We start from the raw sequence: 18,712 nt of genomic DNA, 5'->3' as shown, positions 1-18,712 counted from the left end.
GTGTGCTCAGTCCCTTCCTCAACTCCCTGTACACCGATGACTGTGTGGCCAAGTATGGCGCTATCTCGATCTTTAAGTTTGCTGCTGATAATATTATTATTGGCTGGACAAAATACACCAAACGGGATATCTATCTGGTCAATTTCTGGGTCTTAATATTTAGCTGTGGATTCCCATTTTCCAAAAACTGCTGCCATATTTTCTGCATTACAATGATGATCAATAATGGCTTCACAAAAGCAAAATAGGTTAGAAATTCAGTAGGTTACTCAACGTTAATTTTCTTTTTTATGTTTCAGAAGGAACTAGCAAATAACCTTTCACTTTTGCATTTTGGTGAAAGTATTGTCACAATGTATTAGATTCGGAATTGTAAATTTCATTAAAGTTTGCCTTTGCTGAGAGGACATTTGTTGTCAGGGATGGTGTCATTCAGCAGAGGCAGATTTTAAAAGATTTTTATTATGCAAAATTTTCATCATAAGAGGAAGGGAGGATGTAGGTTTATTAGCATATTTTGTTATTTATTTTAAATTGCTAGTGTGAAATCATGTATCGGTACTTGATGTCCAAATATTTATCATTGCTACTGTGTAAAATGTGTAACCTCAATGTTAAATTTTGTGTAATTTTGGCTGCTGTATAACCAAAATACTTTTTCATCTTTTTTTACATTGTTTTATCTTCATGATTTGATTGCAAGTCTCTAAACTGAAACCACTTGACCCATTCTGTTGTGTTTATTGTATTAATTATATTACTTCAGGCAAATGTTTTCCGATGATAAAACAATGCAATTTAAATGTAGGAGTTTTAGTTGGTAATTATTGGTACATCATCCTTATTGAATATGGGTGATCTGAAGAAGGGTTTCGGCCCGAAACGTTGCCTATTTCCTTCGCTCCATAGATGCTGCCTCACCCGCTGAGTTTCTCCAGCATTTTTGTCTATGATCAAAAAAAGGGTTCACCTTTATCCATTCCTACTGCTCTCTCAAAAATGTTCTTTGGTGCTGATTTATTATATGGACATAATTATTTCTGGTAAACACTAAGTGCTGTTTGCTTTTGAAATGATATTTTTTAACTCGCACATAGCAATAGCTACAGCTATTTAGTAATTTTTTCTTTTATTTGATAGGTTGATCTGGACAAAGAATGGCTCAACAAGAGGCGAACCTTCAGCCAAAAAGAAACGTTTGGAAGAAAAGGTGACATCACCTCAACTTAGGTTTACAAAGCAGTCAGCTGCTCCACTATGCAAGGCAGCCAATAATAAAGGAGCTTCAAAATCACTAAGAACAGCTGTTACAATGAACAGATTGTCATCAAAAACAACAACAAAGCTAAAGGGTAAAGAAACAAAGGTCATTAAGAAAAATAATAGAATGGTTCCTTTGAAGAAATCTACTAAATCTTTATTGAAAAATAATGTATCATTGAAATCTTCCCAACAGAAGAAGTCTGCTGTCTCTCCAATGTCCAATAATAAATCTGACAAAGTATTAGCTGGAAGAAAAGCCACACGGAAACTGAATAATGCAAAAATTGTGTGTAGAAAAATCCCAGTGAAAATATCACAGAAGTTTCCTCAGAGGAACAGAACTTCTCAGGTACGACTTGCAAACAAAGGCCTACTTATTTCCAAAAAGACTTGTTCTAAAAAGCTTTTAAAAATGTCACAACAGAATTCTCGGAGAAAAGCTGCACAAAAGAGAAGTAAATCATTATCAAAACAAAAAGAGACTAATTCTTTAAGAGCTACCACCAAGGGATCACATCAGAGCATGAAAAATGTTAAAGTTCAATCTAAGTTTGCTGTGAATGTACCCAGGAAGAAACCTGCAAAGAAAGATACAAAGTCTTTGAAAGTAACTGTGAGGATTTCCAAGAAGCAACCTGTCAAAAAAACGGCAAACATTGTGACACGCAAGAGTAATCGTTCTAAACAAATAACCTCTCATAAAGAAAATAGAACTGTAGCAACAAAGGTTTCTTCAAAGAAAATTTCTGAGAAAATACAAACAAGAGCAAAATCTGTGAAGAAGTTACAACTGAAAAAGACCATGAGATCAGAGAGATTACGATGTTGCCTTGCAATTAAGGATAAGCTTGAAGCTGATACTGCAAGAGCTCAAACCAAGTCTATTCAAATTATTTCAAAAGAGAATATTGAACAGGTAGTTAATTCCAAGTCGAGGTCTGGGACTCAACAAACGTTGAATGAAAGACAGACCAGGTTTTCTCAGAGACTGAATCTGAACCCACATTTAACAACACAATCCCTCCTTTCCATTGACAGTGCATCGAGTATAGCTCCCATTCAAAAGAAACGGAGAAAAAGGGCATTTAGTGACTTGTATCCTAAAAGTCCAGAGAATAAAGGTCCTGTGAAAAAAAAAGCGAAAGTTACAAGAACTAAGTCAGAGAATATAAAATCTCCAAAGAAGAAAGCTTCAGAAATTACAGAAAAAAGACATGGAAAAGGTGGGAGAAAAACACCAGTAGTAGAAGTTATGAAAGCTGCCAAAAAAAAGAACTCCAAAGACGTGGAACCACAGGTACACAAAGGGAAATGTGAATTGGGGAAACCAAAAAATAATCCTGATGGTGATATTTTGACGGCTTCAAAAACTTCGCAAGAGCAGACCAGTAAGCCTGTTTCGCAAAATCATTCCAAAGCAAAAGTTACAAGAGCAGCTTCATGTGCAACATTGGAAAGTGATGCAAAACTGAAAGGTGTGGTTCAGAAACTGGCAAAGGCAACAAATTGCAGTATTAAAGCGATTAAAGAAAAAGCTGGATCAGAAACATCAAATGAAAAGAAACAAAACAAGATTTTGAATAATGGTAGAGGAAATAATAAAAAGATAAATGTGAACAAAGATGAACAAGGTTCAAAGCAGCCTTCAACTATTCATAAATCAAATAAAAATACAGTCTCTAGTCCTAAAACAGCAGTGAAAATCCCATGTCAAGAAGCTAATGATAATGCTAAGTGTAAACGACAAAGTATTCTTGAATTGTGTGAAGAAATTGCAGAAGAGATAGCTTCTGATACTCTAGATCTTTCAGTGAAAGAGGAGTCTACAAAGATGGAAAATAAAAATATCCAAAAAGAACCAGAAATCATACAGCCTACAAGTACTGAGAAAATGCAAAAGACAAAATCAATTTATTCCAGCCTCAACAGATTCCAATTTTCAGGCCAAAAATGTGTAAAACGTAAATCAATTGAGCATCATAGATTTGTAACTACAAGGAACACTTCACAGAAAGGATGGAACAGTTGGACTAAAATTAAACAAATTAAAACTGATCAAAAAAAATTAGCTACCATCAATTCTACGCACAACAAAGTAAGAAATGTGCAGATTAGGCAAGCTGTTTCAGAAGTAGTAGTCCAGACAATTAAGGTAAAGAAAGAGAAACTGGCAAATGGGGTACCTATGCAGAACAAAGAAGAAAATGACACCACATATAACCAGCATAAATCAAAAACTGTTGTTTCCCAGTTGGAAGTTGCAAGAGACATCAATAATGATCAAAGGACTACAAAAGACAGTATTCCAGAAAAAATTAAATTAGTGAAATTGTGTGACGTGGAGGAGGATGAGGCAGAGGTGGCAAAACTGGAAACAGAATCTGAAGCAGATGAGGTATTTTGCATTTCATTTAATCATTTTCTTTCAATAGTTCAGTATGTTGTTGTTCACGGTACTTCGAAATTACAATGCAAGTGATCATTCTGCTCACCCATCTGTAAATGTCAGCCAGATTTTGCTTTCTCCCCGACTTTCCACTCCTCGTGCAAGAACCATGTGGTTTCATTCTTGTCACAGTGTAACTTGTATGTATTTCAAAGGTAGACACAAAATGCTTGTGTAACTCAGTGGGACAGGCAGCATCTCTGGAGAGAAGGAATGGGTGACTTTCTGGGTCGAGACACTTCTTCAGACTGATGTCAGGGGAGTGGGCGGGACGGAGATAGAATGGATTTATTTCATTCGCAGTCAAAGTAACTACAGTGTCCAATTTATGAAGTGTTGTGAATCATCGGCAGTAGACTTTTATTTCATCGTTATTTAGAATTCCTTGCCCATAAGGCACATGGTACTCCAAGCGTGGTCTCACCTATACAACCACTTCCAAATGCCATGCAATAAGGTATTTGCATTTCAAATTGCTTGTTCTGCCCACATGGTAATTTGCTGTTCTACAAACCAGCATATCAAAGTTATTTTATTTGAGAGGTTGGTCCGCATGCTAAGCAAGTTCCAGTTAATATTTTGGAAGTTAAAGCCACCAGGACAACTCTGTTTAAGAGGGAACTGCAGATGCTGGAGAATCGAAGGTTACACAAAAAAGCTGGAGAAACTCAGCGGGTGCAGCAGCATCTATGGAGCGAAGGAAATAGGCAACGTTTCGGGCCGAAACCCTTCTGTTGGTTTGGCATCTTTCGGTAATCTCCACATATCTGTTCCTCTATCCCTTGCTTTCTATTGGGGGGCGTACATTACATTCCAATTGGAGCGCTTGCTCCTTTCTCGTTTTTAAGCTCTACGCTTATTGCCTCAGTGGACAAATCCTCCAGTGCTTCCTAGAGTGCCACCATGATAGTGTCTGTGATCCACCTGTCTTTTCATCTCTAGCCTTTGTCCAGCCATCTGCCTGTCAACAATCCCCCTCGCCTGTATCCACCTATTACTTGCCACATGTCCTTCCTTTGTTTAATTACAAAGGGAATTCCAGGAGAGTGAGCCTCACATCAGTGGTTGGGAAGCCATTGTTCAGGATAGGATTGTTTCTCGTTGGAAAGGAATGGATTAATTAAAAAGGCTTTGTACGTGCTGGGTCGTGTCTTACTAATTTGATCACGTTTTTTGAGTAGGTGACGAAGATAATGGATGAGGGTAGGGTGGTAGATGTTGCCTACCTGGGTTTTAGTTAGACATTTGATAAAGTCCCCTGTGGTAGGCTTATCCAGAAGATTAAGATGTACTGAAGTATCGGGTTGTTTAGATTCTGAACTAGCTTACTGATAGAAGACAGAGTTGTGATGGAACAACAATATTCAGGCTGGTGGCCTTTAACCAATGGAGTTCCCCAGGGATCTGTGCTGGGACCTCGGCGATATACATAAACATAGATGGGTTGGTTAGTACGTTTACAGGTGACATCAAGATTGCTGGGGTTGCGGATTGTGAGGGAGGCTGTCAAAAGTATGCAGTGGAATATAAATAGGCCACAGAAATGGGTGGAACAATGGCAGGTGAAGTTTAATCTGAGCAAGTATGAGGTATTGCACTTTAGGAGTTTGATGGTAAGAGCAAAATTTACAATTAGTGGCTTGACCCGTACCAGTATTGATATACAGAAGGATTTTTGGGTCCATGTCCATAACTCTGTGAAAGTGGCAATGTAAGTAGATCAAGTGATAACAAAGGCATATGGTATGCTTGCCTTCCTTCATTGGTCAGGAAGCCATGGTGCGACTTTATAGAACTTTGTTTTTTGGGAATTTTGATTGCAGTTCTGGTCACTTAATTGCCAGAAGGATGGGGAGGCGTTTCCTGAATGATGCCTGGATTAAGGGGTTTTAACTTTAGGAAAAAATTGGGCAGACTTGAATTATTTTACAAGATACAAGATACATTTAATTGTACCTTGGTGGGCGGCGCGCCTCTGGTCTGCAGCGGCCTCTGCAGTCTGTCCGCGTTTTATTATTTTCTGTCTGTTTTTATGTAGTTTTTGTTATTTTTTGTTGGGGTGTGTGTGTGGGAGGGGGGGGGAAACTTTTTAAATCTCTCCCTGCACGGGAGACCCGACCTTTTCTCGTCGGGTTTCTGTTATCGTTGGGGCTGCAACGAGGAGCGGCCTCCAACAGGAAGAGACCGGGGACTCTGGTGCCGACGACTCACCGTCGCCGTCGCGGGGCTGGCCGAGTCCGGAGCGGGTGGAGCGGTGGAGGAGCGCTGCTGCTGCTGCTTCGGCCCGACCGGAGAGTCGGAGGCTTTAACGGCAGGTCTGTGGACGGCGGCACCGGGAGCCCGCGGGTCCCTGGAGGGAGACCGCTTTTCAGGGCTCTCGCAACGGCGACTTCCCCCGCCCGAGTTGTGGGGTTGAAGAGCTCCTGGAGCGGGGCCTACATCACCGCCCCGCGCGGCTTGGAATGGCCGCGGGACTCTGCGAGCGCACGCCGGGGGCTCTACCATCAAGAACCCGGTGTGCGACCTTGCACCACCCGGCGTGGCTTTAATGGCCGTGGGACAATCGCCATCGCCAGCCGGGGGCTTTGGCTCTGACATCGGGGGGGGGGGGGGGGGGGGGGGGGGGGGGAGAGTGCAGTGGAGAGAAAGTTTATTTGGCCTTCCATCACAGCAATGTGATGGATGTTTATGTAAATTATGTTGTGTCTTGGGTCTATGTGTCTGTAATGTATGGCTGCAGAAACGGCATTTCGTTTGGACCTCAAGGGGTCCAAATGACAATTAAATGTATCTTGTATCTTGTTTTCTCTGGAACACTGGAGGTTGCAATGACAAATAATAGACGTATATAAAATTATGAGAGCCATGGATAGGATACAGAGTCAGAACCTTTTTATCAGGATGGAAATATTAAATACTAGCGGGCATATATTTAAGGTGAGAGGAGCAAAGTTTTAAGGAGATTTGCAGGGTAAGATTTTTTTTTTTACACAAAAGATGTTGCGTGCCTGGAATGTGTTGCCAGGGGTGATGGTGGAGGCACATATGACTGGCATTTAAGAGACTTTTACATAGATACAGAATGGTGGGATAGGGATTGTGCAGGCAGATAAGAGGTGCACTTCACATCATGTTCGGCACAGATGTTGTGGACTGAAGGACCTTTTCCTGTGCCATACTGTTCTATGTTCTGTCCTGCAGCCTAAGCGATAGTAAAGGGTGATTCTTCAGCAAGTGTCTACGTTGGTGTACTGCTAATTTGATGCTTTTTTAAAATTTGTAATTCTATCCCATTTCTTCTTTTTCTATATTGTTAATAAACATAATCCTCATAAATAAAGATCAAACCCTAAATGAATAAAGTGTTTAAATTTTTTTTTTTTTTAATTCCTGATGTTCAATGCCACCGCCCCCCTCACCTCCCCGAAAACCGCATGTCCTGATGGTTACTATACTATTTCAAGTCGGCATATCTATTTAATTGGGGGATCTATCTGAAATGAAAATACTTTTAAATGGTAGGTATTAATAATTAAAATATTTATCACCCTTAAAAAAAATTCCTCTATTCTTGATAAAATTATAAATCTTACCATTTTTTCAAAAATTTCTTGTCCCGATGATTGGAGTCATTTACCGTCACGCTCCTTTGTTGAGCCGTCCCACATGGCTATAAATAGAATAGACGCGAACTTCTGACCTCAAAAGACGGCGGAATTCAAAAGTCCCCTGCCTTGTGAATTACTCCTGATTCGCGGGACGAGAAGCATGTCAAAACTCAGTTTCTTGCTGCAGAGCGGGTACGTACCTTTATTCAGCACCATCTTCGAACGGTGCTGAACTTTTAGAACATTTTTTAAAAATGTTTTTTTTTTAATTTATTCTGGAGAACAAATCGTGCCATGTGCCATTCTTCCAAATAATATGGCCAGGCATGGCCTTCCAGCGAGGCCATCCTGGGCTAAAGGCTTGGGCTACCATTCCCGTCACGACCACATCTGCAACTTAACCCCCGATCTCCATCCAGCTCCAGCTCCAGCCGGACACAAAGCTGTTACAGCCGTTGCATCTTGCCATGACGCGATGTCCCTCTTCAGCCCTTGTTTCCCCCCACCGGGGCTTTGTGTCTGGCAGGAGATGGATCTAGAGCTGCTGGAGATTGGGGGTAAGTAACCCTAGCCCTAAACATAGTTTTAATCATCTCCATCATGCGACGCTACCAAACTTGATCATCTGCACCATATGCTGGGTCATATCCATCACATTAGTATTTTATGCTCATAATGTGTAAAATAATACAACAATTACCATAATTATCCATTGTAATTGATAAATGAACAGTATGCTTCTGCCTATTCATCTGAAGTTAATATTGTTTTAGAGGAAGTTGGTGAAAAGTTATGTGAAGGTTACCATTCTTCCTAAAAACCACCATTTATTCCGGCAATAAACTGTTACAAAGGTTTAAAATCAATGCATTAACTGAAAGTTTTTTGGTGGTTTATTAGAGGAAGGTTTGGGTGGGAAGGGACAAATTAACCAGGGACTTACGGAGGGAGCGGTCTCTGCGGAAAGCCGACAGGGGAGGAAATGGGAAGATATGGCCAGTGGTGGGATCCCGTTGGTAAACAAAAAAGCTTGAGAAAATCAGCGGGTAAGGCAGCATCTATGGAGCGAAGGAATAGGTGACATTTCGGGTCGAGACCCTTCTTCAGACTGATGTCGGGGGGGGGGGGGCGAGAAAAAGAAAGGAAGAGGCGGAGACAGTAGGCTGCGGGAGAGCTGGGAATGGGAGGGGAAGGAGGGAGAAAGCCAAGACTACCTGAAATTGGAAAAGCCAATGTTCATACCGCTGGGGTGTAAACTACACGAACAAAATATGAGGTGCAGCTCCTCCAACTTGCGGTGGGCCTCACTCTGGCCCTGGAGGAGGCCCAGGACCGAAAGGTCGAATTCGGAATGGGAGGGGGAGTTGAAGTGCTGAGCCACCGGGAGATCAGGTTGGTTATTGCGAACTGGAGGTGTTGTGCGAAGCGATCGCCAAACCTGCGCTTGGTCTCACCGAGGTTGATCATACGCTGAATAATCCAACCACATTTTTGTTTGGAAGTGGAAAGAAATAATAGAAATTGCATTCATTGTAAAGTGTAAAAAGAGTTGAGATACTGTATATTCTGTATTATAATTTTGCTGCATGTCATTATGGTATATATCATGTCCTGAATGGTGAATATGTTAAGTTTGCGACTTTATTTGAAGCAGAAATAATATGTGAATGCTTCATTGAGCATAAATCCGACTGGTAACTACGCACTTCGTCCGAGCACATTATCGCACGCGTCATGCAAGCCGTCTTAAATGACAACCTAAACTGTCATTTGGCAACCTAAAAAGCTGCCTAGGTTGCCCGGCTGGAAACGGAGAAAAAAAGTTGTGAAGAGCCCTGGTATCTCTGGCTTATTGAAAGTTATCTGGCTTCTTAAAAGTGTCTCCACCCCTTCTCCCTCCCTCCCCCCTCTTTTAAAGGGTTGACCGTACACTGTGCTAGCTGTCTTAACTTTCTCTTCATTGCAGTGTGTGTCTATCACCTTGGCTTTGCACTATGTCAATTTCAGCAGCGCTCCCACCCCACCCCCCCCCCCCCCCCGCGCTTGCCCGGCCCCCGTCTTTGCGATGTGTTTGCGTGTGTGTGTGTTCCACTCTGACAGCCGCCGTTCCAGTTCCCGGTTTTTCTGGCGATTGCCGGCATCTTGACCGTCGCCGGCAGTCTGCTGAAAAATCACCTGAGTGGTACAGGCCCATATAGGTAAACATATTTCCTCTATATGACGGTTTAGCACTCAACTTCACAGATACATTTGTCATTACATTTTTACCCATGAAAACATTTATGCAAACATTTAATTCAACAAATAAAATCAAAAGAATTTTAGAATCTGCAACTTTTAGCACTAATAGTTTTGTCAGAAAGTTGTATGTGTTATGTTGCATTCCTGTTTGAATTATATAATGCTACTTGCAACATCAACAAGGACATTTGGTGTATTTGTGTCTGTAAATCTTAAAAGTGTTGTAAAATGTTCCAAAAATCGCGTTTTTTTCCAATTGCTGGCAGCTAAATCTTTAGGAATATGAGAAACAATCAAGGTCATGGAGTTATACTTGTATAAATTGTAATATATATTCCTCACCATTGAATTCGCTATATTATTTTTAAAAAACTTGGATAACTTTTTTTAAAATGTTACATCATTGGAACTCCTTGGTGAAAAAGCCTGTCATATAATTAAACGCAGTTCTTTAAATCCCCAAATTTAAAATGTTACAAGTTATTTATTTTTGGTCTCCTCCAGCTTCAGAAAGATGCCTTCTCACAAAGAGAAGGATCCAAAATTCACAAGCCAATTTGGAGAAACACTATTATGTAAGAACAAACTTATAATTTGCCTTTGGCTATGCCTATTTCAGTGAGTGTTACAGAAGTAGTAGAACAGTAATCTTAGTCTAAACATAACTTCAGATAGGTTAAAATTACCCCTTGAATAGGTACTATAAATGTGGCCTTATGCCTATTAATAATTTATCTTCTGAGGCCCAAGACTTACATACTTTCAGATATTCCTTCCCTTATGGACTGATGGGCATTTCTTTTAACATTGGGGAGGAAGTGCTTGGATCTGGATAGTGGCAGAGAGAGCCCTGGGTTTGATGGGAAGGCGGGCGGAGGGTTGAGGCATCAGCCAGCGGACAGGGTTGTGGCATTAGGGAGGGTGGTATTAAGTGTTTCAGTTAGATTGGAAGTGTGAACAGTGTGGAACAACTTTGGTTCTATCTGAAGTTGATTTCCAGTAGGCTCCTTGGTCCATTATGCAATGAAGAGGGTATTGGATGCCATGAAGACCTGCTTTTGTTCAATTGATCCTCCCAGTACAAAGTATTCCCTTGTTTGGGTGAAAATCTCAGAAGAGTACCCAGGTATGTGTTGTATGCCATTGGGTTTCATTGCACATTTGAAGTACCTCTGTGTTGTGTCAAATGCACTGAGGACCAGGAAGAATAGTTATTAACCGTAATCCATGTGGTAAGTTTTCAATTTACTTAACTAAATATTTTCTTTCTAAGAAATTCATTGCGTGTATTATGTGCTTTTAAATCCAACATTGTTAATATTTCTTGACCAAGTCAATTTGTATAATATTTGTCCGTGAAAACATGATATATCATGCATTTCTAATTTGCTTACAGCCAATTAAAAAAGAAACAATGTTTTCTCCAGAATTTTAGATTACACTTGGAATCAAGTCCTGAATGTAGTCCAGAAAAAAACTGTGTTACAACATTACTGCTGAAACCTGTCAAGGAGCAAGTGGAAAGTGAGTCAGGTACAGTTGGACATATCATTATCATTGCAGTATATCAAGAAAGATAGAGCTTGTGTACCTGCTTTTGGTCTGTCATTGGATTGTGTTTTAGTTACATGTATGTTGTGTTTAGACCATATCTGTTTGCAGAGCACTATTTTAGACAACAGAATTGTTATCCCCATTAGATCCAAATTCTTACCCTCTTCAACTTTTCCATCCATATTCCATAATAATACTTTGGTATAAATGAAATATTTTTCCCTCTTCCATCTCTTTTTACATCTTCATAAGTTACTTGCAAAAGATGGACTGCGTGGATATTTCATGTTTGGTAGTTTGAGCAAAGCTACTGCTATTGCTATCTCCAGTCACAAATTGACCATGTACTGTTTAACTAGTTGTACTTTCATCTTTGAATGATTTTAAGCTGTTTTAACATTGTGGGTCAATTATGTTTGTATGTAGCAAATATTTAATTATATTTTGCCTTTTATTAATTTTCATATAATGGTTGTTCAGAGCAGTCCAAAAATGTTTGTTTTGTTCATTTAAAATTGTAGGGTCATTGCTGAAGGAAACTGTACGGATTCTCTTCAGTAATCCAGATTCAACAGAAGTAAAAAATGAAAGGTACTTGTCATAGTTTTAGATTAGTTAAGAGGACGTTATTTACCTGAACGGTACAAATGAGTGAAATATATTCATATCGCTTATGGATAATTGCATTAACCAGCCAACCTTGAAATTTGATCAGTTTGATCAGCACGAGTTAAAACTGGCATGTAAAAAAGGTAATGCCACTGTGGTGATGGGGGATTTCAACAGGCAGGTAGACTGGGAAAATCAGGTTGGTTCAGGACCCCAAGAAAGGGAGTTTGTAGAGTGCCTCCGAGATGGATTCTTAGAGCAGCTTGTAATGGAGCCGACCAGAGAAAAGGCAATTTTGGATTTAGTGTTGTCCAATGAACCAGATTTGATAAAGAGAACTAGAGGTAAAGGAACCACTTGGAGGTAGTGATCATAATATGATTAGTTTTAATCTGCAATTTGAGAAGGAGAAGGTTAAATCGGAAATGTCAGTGATGCAGTTGAACAAAGGGGACTATGAAGGCATGGGAGAGGAGCTGGCCAAGGTAGATTGGAAAGGGATCCTAGCAGGAATGACAATGGCAGGAATTTCTGGGCATAATCCGGAAGACGCGCGATCATTTCATTCCAAATAGGAGGAAAGATTCTAAGGGGAGTAGGAGGCAACTGTGGCTGACAAGAGAAGTTAGGAATAGAATAAAACGAAAAGAAAAGATGTATAACACAGCAAAGAGTAGCCGGAAGCCAGAGGATTGGGAAACTTTCATAGGACGACAAAAGGAAACAAAATGGACAATACGGGCTGAAAAGATGAAGTACGAGGGGAAGCTGGCCAGGAATATAAAGAAGGACAGTAAAAGCTTGTTTAGATATGTTAAGGGAAAAATAATAGCAAAGTCAAATGTGGGTCCCTTAAAGGCAGACACGGGTGAAATTATTATGGGGAACAAGGAAATGGCAGAAGAGTTGAACAGGTACTTCGGATCTGTCTTCACTAAGGAAGACACAAACTATCTCCCATAAGTACTGGAGGACAGAGGATCTAAGGGGGTGGAGGAACTGAAAGAAATGTTCATTAGGCGAGAAATAGTATTGGGTAGGCTAATGGGACTGAAGGATGATAAATCCCCTGGGCCTGATGGTCTGCATCCCAGGGTCCTCAGGGAGGTGGCTCTGGAAATAGTGGATGCATTGGTAATCATTTTCCAATGTTCAATAGATTCAGGATCAGTTCCTGTGGATTGGAGGATAGCTAATGTTATCCACTTTTCAAGAAAGGAGCGAGAGAGAAAACAGGGAATTACAGACCAATTAGCTTGACTTCGGTGGTGGGAAAGATGCTGGAGTTAATTAAAGAGGTAATAATGGGGCATTTGAATAGCAGTAAAAGGATTAGTCCAAGTCAGCATGGATTTATGAAAGGAAAATCATGCTTGACTAATCTTGAGATTTTTGAGGATGTGACAAGTAAAATTGATGAAGGAGAGCCAGTGGATGTAGTGTATCTAGATTTTTAGAAAGCCTTTGATAAGGTCCCGCACAGGAGACTGGTGACTAATATTAGAGCACGTGGTATTGGGGGTAGGGTGTTGACGTGGATAGAAAATTGGTTGGCAGACAGGAAGCAAAGAGTAGGAGTGAACGGGTCCTTTTCAGAATGGCAGGCAGTGGCGAGTGGAGTGCCGCAAGGCTCAGTGTTGGGGCCGCAACTGTTTACCATATATATTAATGATTTGGAAGAGGGAATTAGGAGCAACACTAGCAAGTTTGCGGATGACACAAAGCTGGGTGGCTGTGTGAATTGTGAAGAGGATGTTAGGAGGTTGCAGGGTGGCCTGGACAGGTTGAGTGAGTGGACAGATGTGTGGCAGATGCAGTATAATATAGATAAATGTGAGGTTATCCACTTTGGCGGCAAAAACAAGGGGGCAGATTATTTTCTCAATGGGGTTAGGTTGGGTAAGGGGGAGGTACAGAGAGACCTGGGTGTTCTTGTACACAAGTCGCTGAAGGTTGACATGCAGGTACAGCAGGCAGTGAAGAAAGTTAATGGAAAGTTGGTTTTCATAATAAGAGGATTTCAGTATAGGAGTAAAGAGGTTCTTCTGCAGTTGTATAGGGCTCTGGTAAGACCACATCTGGAGTATTGTGTACAGTTTTGGTCTCCTAATTTGAGGAAGGACATCCTTGTGATTGAGGCAGTGCAGCGTAGGTTCACGAGATTGATCCCTGGGATGGCGGGACTGTCATATGAGGAAAGATTGAAAAGACTAGGCTTGTATTCACTGGAGTTTAGAAGGATGAGGGCGGATCTTATAGAAACTTATAAAAATGACTAGATGCAGAAAAAATGTTTCCAATGTTGGGCGAGTCCAGAACCAGGGGCCACAGTCTTAGAATAAAGGGGAGGCCATTTAAGACTGTGGTGAGAAAAAACGTTTTCACCCAGAGAGTTGTGAATTTGTGGAATTCCCTGCCACAGAGGGCAGTGGAGGCAAAATCACTGGACGGATTTAAGAGAGAGTTAGATAGAGCTCTTGGGGCTAGTGGAATCAAGGGATATGGGGAGAAGGCGGGCACGGGTTATTCATTGGGGACGATCAGCCATGATCACAATGAATGGCGTTGCTGGCTCGAAGGGCCGAATGGCCTCCTCCTGCACCTATTTTCTATGTTTCTGTATATAGACCACCCATTCTTGATAATGTTGTGGACAATTGCATCTGCGACAGATATTGTAGCAAGTTTATACTTCATGATGGTTTGCACAACACATGCTACAGATTGAGTCCAGCAGTTGTCCTTCAGTGCTTTACTAGCTCAGTCACTGGTGGTGCTACTAAGCACCATTTTTTCACACAGAGAGTGGTGAATCTCTGGAACTCTCTGCCACAGAGGGTAGTTGAGGCCAGTTCATTGGCTATATTTAAGAGGGAGTTAGATGTGGCCCTTGTGGCCAAGGGGATCAGAGGGTATGGAGAAAAGGCAGGTACGGGATACTGAGTTGGATGATCAGCCATGATCATATTAAATGGTGGTGCAGGCTCGAAGGGCCGAATGGCCTACTCCTGCACCTAATTTCTATGTTTCTATGTCTATGTTTCTAAGACATTCTTGATGATGGATATTGAATCTGTGCCATCCAGAGTGGTCTTGATGGCCTTGCTACTTTTCAGTACTGCTTCCATTTGTTGCTCAACAACAAGGATAACTTGAGTCATCTGATGGAGAGCGTTAGGTGGCAATCTGCAAATGATTTCCTAGCCTGTGTTCAGCCAAGCTCGGAGCAATGGGGAATCCACAGATTCACTCCTTTGGAGGCGTACTCAAGTATGAAAATTATCACCCCAATCCACTATGACCAAATCTGAAAATGTTATGTAATTGCATTTGACAGTATTTGAGGGGTTTCTATTTAAGCCGCGTGAGAGGGGAGAACCAATACATTTATAAACTAGCGTAACATTGGTTGAGAAATTATTAGCATTAATCTTTGGGGATATTGGATTAAATATCAATTTCAGCTGATCAGATAGTCAACATGCATTTTTAAAGGGGTGATATGGTTAATAAACCAATTTTTAAACAGACAACGTATATGGAGAAATGTCTGCAGTATTTATGTAATTCTTCAAAATGGCTGGTCAAAGCTCAGAACAAAAACAGTTAATTGACATGCCAAAAAATTAACCAAATATCTGGATACGATTTGGAGATAATATGTAGTCAAAATGAGTAAAATCACAAAATGAGTTTCAGTCGCCATGTAAATGACTTTAACGTTATGAAGGAGCCAAATATGGACAGCATTGCAAATTAGGTAAATGAACCCCCTACATTACTGTGATAGAAATTTATTAAGCAAATGGCCATTGTAGGTAAACAATTCTGACTTCCGGTAGCCATAGAAAATTGCATGTCTCTGTACATAGAAACAATAAAAATGGAGACCATAATGCCCTGTTTGTATGTATGATTTGGAAATAGGAACTGTCATTTTTGCTGCAGATATATAGTGACCTGGTTAGACCATACCTAAAGTTGTGAGCTGTTCTGATAGGATTGTGGACTAAAGGCTCCATGGTTTCATATGTTTCTAATGGGACTACCTAGCAATTTTATACTCTGAATGCAATGCCATAACCCCAAAAAATGTATATTCCTAGATAACCAGGTACTTGTTAGCAGAAACTTTGCCTGAATATTAGAAACAAGCAATTTTGTCTGCATTGCAAATGTTTGGTAGAACTCCAAAGGACCCATATACATTTTGGAAGGATCGTTAAATTCATCTCCTAGAACTACAAGATGAACTGTTCATATGACTGGTTCACTTATGATGTTGATTCCTTTTACTAAAATGGAAAACTAAGAAAATGTCAGTTCTCTTCAGTGCTGCTTCAAGTGTCCTGATTTCTGATGCCATGCATGACGACTATTATAATTAGGCATTAGAATACTGGCAGTTATTCATATTTTGCAAAAAAAAAATGCCTTCCTAACCCACGTTACATAGAACAGTATGTCTATGTACCGAACATGATGCCAAGTTAAACTAATCTGCTCTGCCAGCATGTGATCCATATCTGTACATTTCCTGCATATTCATGTGTTTATCCAAAAGCCTCTTAAACTTGCCCTGCATAACTCCTTTAAACTTTCCCACTCTAACCTTAAAGCTGTGTCCTCAGATATATTTTGACAGCCTTTGACATCTCCATCCTGGGAAAACAAAATAGACTGTCCACCCTAACAATGCCCCTCATAATTGTATATTCTTGTACCATGTCTCGCTACAACCTGCGATGCTTCAGAGAAAGAAAATCCTTCCAGTAAACGGGATGGCCAAAACTGTACATAATACTCTCCAAGTATGGCCTAAACAAACTATAAAGCTGCAAGATGACTTCCCGACTGATGAAAGCAAGTATAATATATGGGTTCTTTACCGCACTATCTAGTTGTGCTGCCATTTTCAGAGAGATATAGACTTGGAACGTAAGATCCCTCTGTACATCAATGCTGTTAAGGGGTTTGCCATTAACTGTATACGTTTCCCTTGCATATATAGATAGAGCCATTTATTTATTTATAATATATTATTTATTTATCACTAACAGAAGTTTCCTCCTGCCAGAATGCCAAGCCACTGTGGATCTCTGGATTCGAAGATTAAGATTCTTGGCCTCACATAGTAGACAAACTCCTTATAAAAACAATCGTCAATGAAATGTGCTGTATTCATTGCAGCTGGGGAATGGAATGGGGATATTCTCAACTGTAAATATAATTCCCAGTGGTGCTAGACAACTTTGTCCAAATGAATGTTGTAGAATTGAAAGTACAGTTTGAGAGATTTTTATTTATATCTTTTAATGAACAATGTGTCAACTTTTATTCTTTCAAAGTGTATCTTTGTCTAATCAGCTAACCATAGCGAAGAACACTGCAATCCCCCTTGAGTTTTCGGTACAAAAAGAAGCCAAGCCATCGGACAATACAGATGGAGGTGGGCTTCAACAAATAAACCTTGTAAGTTCAGAACTGAAATCATTATTAGTTGTAGGTGTTATTTCTGAGTCCAATTTAACATGTCAACTTAAAGAGGAAAAGTTGCAACACTTTAAAAAGGGCTCCTTATTAAAATGTAACCCAAGACATGATTGTCTATGCAGTTGGAGACCTGTGATATGACAAAGTGGCTAAATAACATTTCATGAGAAAGTCAACAAATGTGGTAGGTGGACTTTCATATACGTCCAGTAAAGCTCCATTAAACCAACACACTCGGGATTTGGTGCTGGACTAGCAGATTATATGGATTATCAGATGTTATTTATTAGTACTCCAAATACATCACAAATTCAATTAAAAGATGTTACAGAATATTTTGGCAAACCTGGTACTTTTCAAAGGATCCTGGGAAACAGAACAAGTAAGCTTCAATGGAGGTAAACAAAATTGGTGAGTTTAAACTGGTACCCAGCGAATGCTCAATGCATGAGGAATATGCCGTCAGGATTTCCACATGGCAGACTAGCAGAGTTTTACATACACTTGTCTCTAAATAGGGAAACAATCTGGTTTAAAATTCCTTGAACTGACTAGAGTGACTTCAGGACTTGTGGATAGCCTTATCCTTAAGCAGACTCCAGATATGTAGAGATGATTGAGAGGAAAAGTATTGAAAGGAAATTGTTTGCTGAAAATCGTCCATTGATTTATGCAAACTGCGCTGATTATTCAAATTTAGGCTTCCTTGCTCTACCTACTAGATAAACTAAGGTTGTTTTGGAGGAAGATAAATTGGGAGGTAAATAATAGTAAGAAATGGACTGTTAAGAGTTTTATAGATAAGTAAGGATATGGGTAGCTCTTTGTAATACATTTTTTTCTCTGTAATTGGTACAAACATCTGAAGGAAATATGAATAGCAAATTAAGCAATTGAAATGATAACACATTTTATGCATAAAATATTATGTGGGCATATAACGAATTATAACATATCTTTGCAGGATTCTGGGCAAAAAAGGATTGGAGCAATTTCTTGTACTACATGTGGAATGTTTTATGCGGCTTCTATCCCAGAAGATGAAGCTCAGCACTTTAAATTTCACAAGCATTTTATCAGTGCTGTGAAATATGTGGTAAGATATTAGTGCATTACATCACAAACTGGATGTCTAGTTATGCAAAGAATTGCATCAGTTGATCATTCAGAAATGTGACGTTTATGCTTAAAAAACAAAACAAAAAACAAATGTATACATGAATCTTTCTTCGCAGACGTATTTATCACTCTTCTAGTGCATTTCACCAACACCACCTTGTTCCTGCTTCACGCCCTTTGTTGCATCATATTCAAGCTTCAATGTTTGTATTTTTACCCCAGTGGAATAGTTGACTGGAAGCAATTCTCAAAGCATTGTTGGCACTGCTTTTTAGATGGTAGCAAGAATGCATATAATTTTGGTCTACTCTTTCCAATCCCTTTTAAAAAGGTAGCTTCATTCTCATATGTCAAAGATGGGAAATGTGGGAAGGGCAGA

At 40.0% G+C, this 18,712-nt stretch overlaps 1 protein-coding gene across 2 annotated transcripts in view; it reads left to right on the top strand.

Annotated features, from left to right (window-relative positions):
- Positions 1-18,712, top strand: part of LOC129696357 (N-acetyltransferase ESCO1-like) — a 36,612-nt gene that overhangs the window by 10,146 nt on the left and 7,754 nt on the right. Inside the window, exons 2-6 of one of the 2 annotated variants that reach the window (XM_055634191.1) lie at positions 1,141-3,658; positions 10,986-11,082; positions 11,634-11,703; positions 17,070-17,193; positions 18,179-18,310. In XM_055634191.1, the coding sequence (XP_055490166.1) occupies positions 1,141-3,658; positions 10,986-11,082; positions 11,634-11,703; positions 17,070-17,193; positions 18,179-18,310 (2,941 nt within the window). Of the gene's footprint in view, positions 1-1,140; positions 3,659-10,985; positions 11,092-11,633; positions 11,704-17,069; positions 17,194-18,178; positions 18,311-18,712 lie in introns of both variants that reach the window. The other variant, XM_055634190.1, reaches the window with a different exon arrangement.

The sequence above is a fragment of the Leucoraja erinacea genome, chromosome 4, assembly GCF_028641065.1.
Source record: "Leucoraja erinacea ecotype New England chromosome 4, Leri_hhj_1, whole genome shotgun sequence".
Classification (NCBI taxonomy): Eukaryota; Metazoa; Chordata; class Chondrichthyes; order Rajiformes; family Rajidae; genus Leucoraja; species Leucoraja erinaceus.
This window is presented reverse-complemented; position numbering and strand designations above follow the sequence as displayed.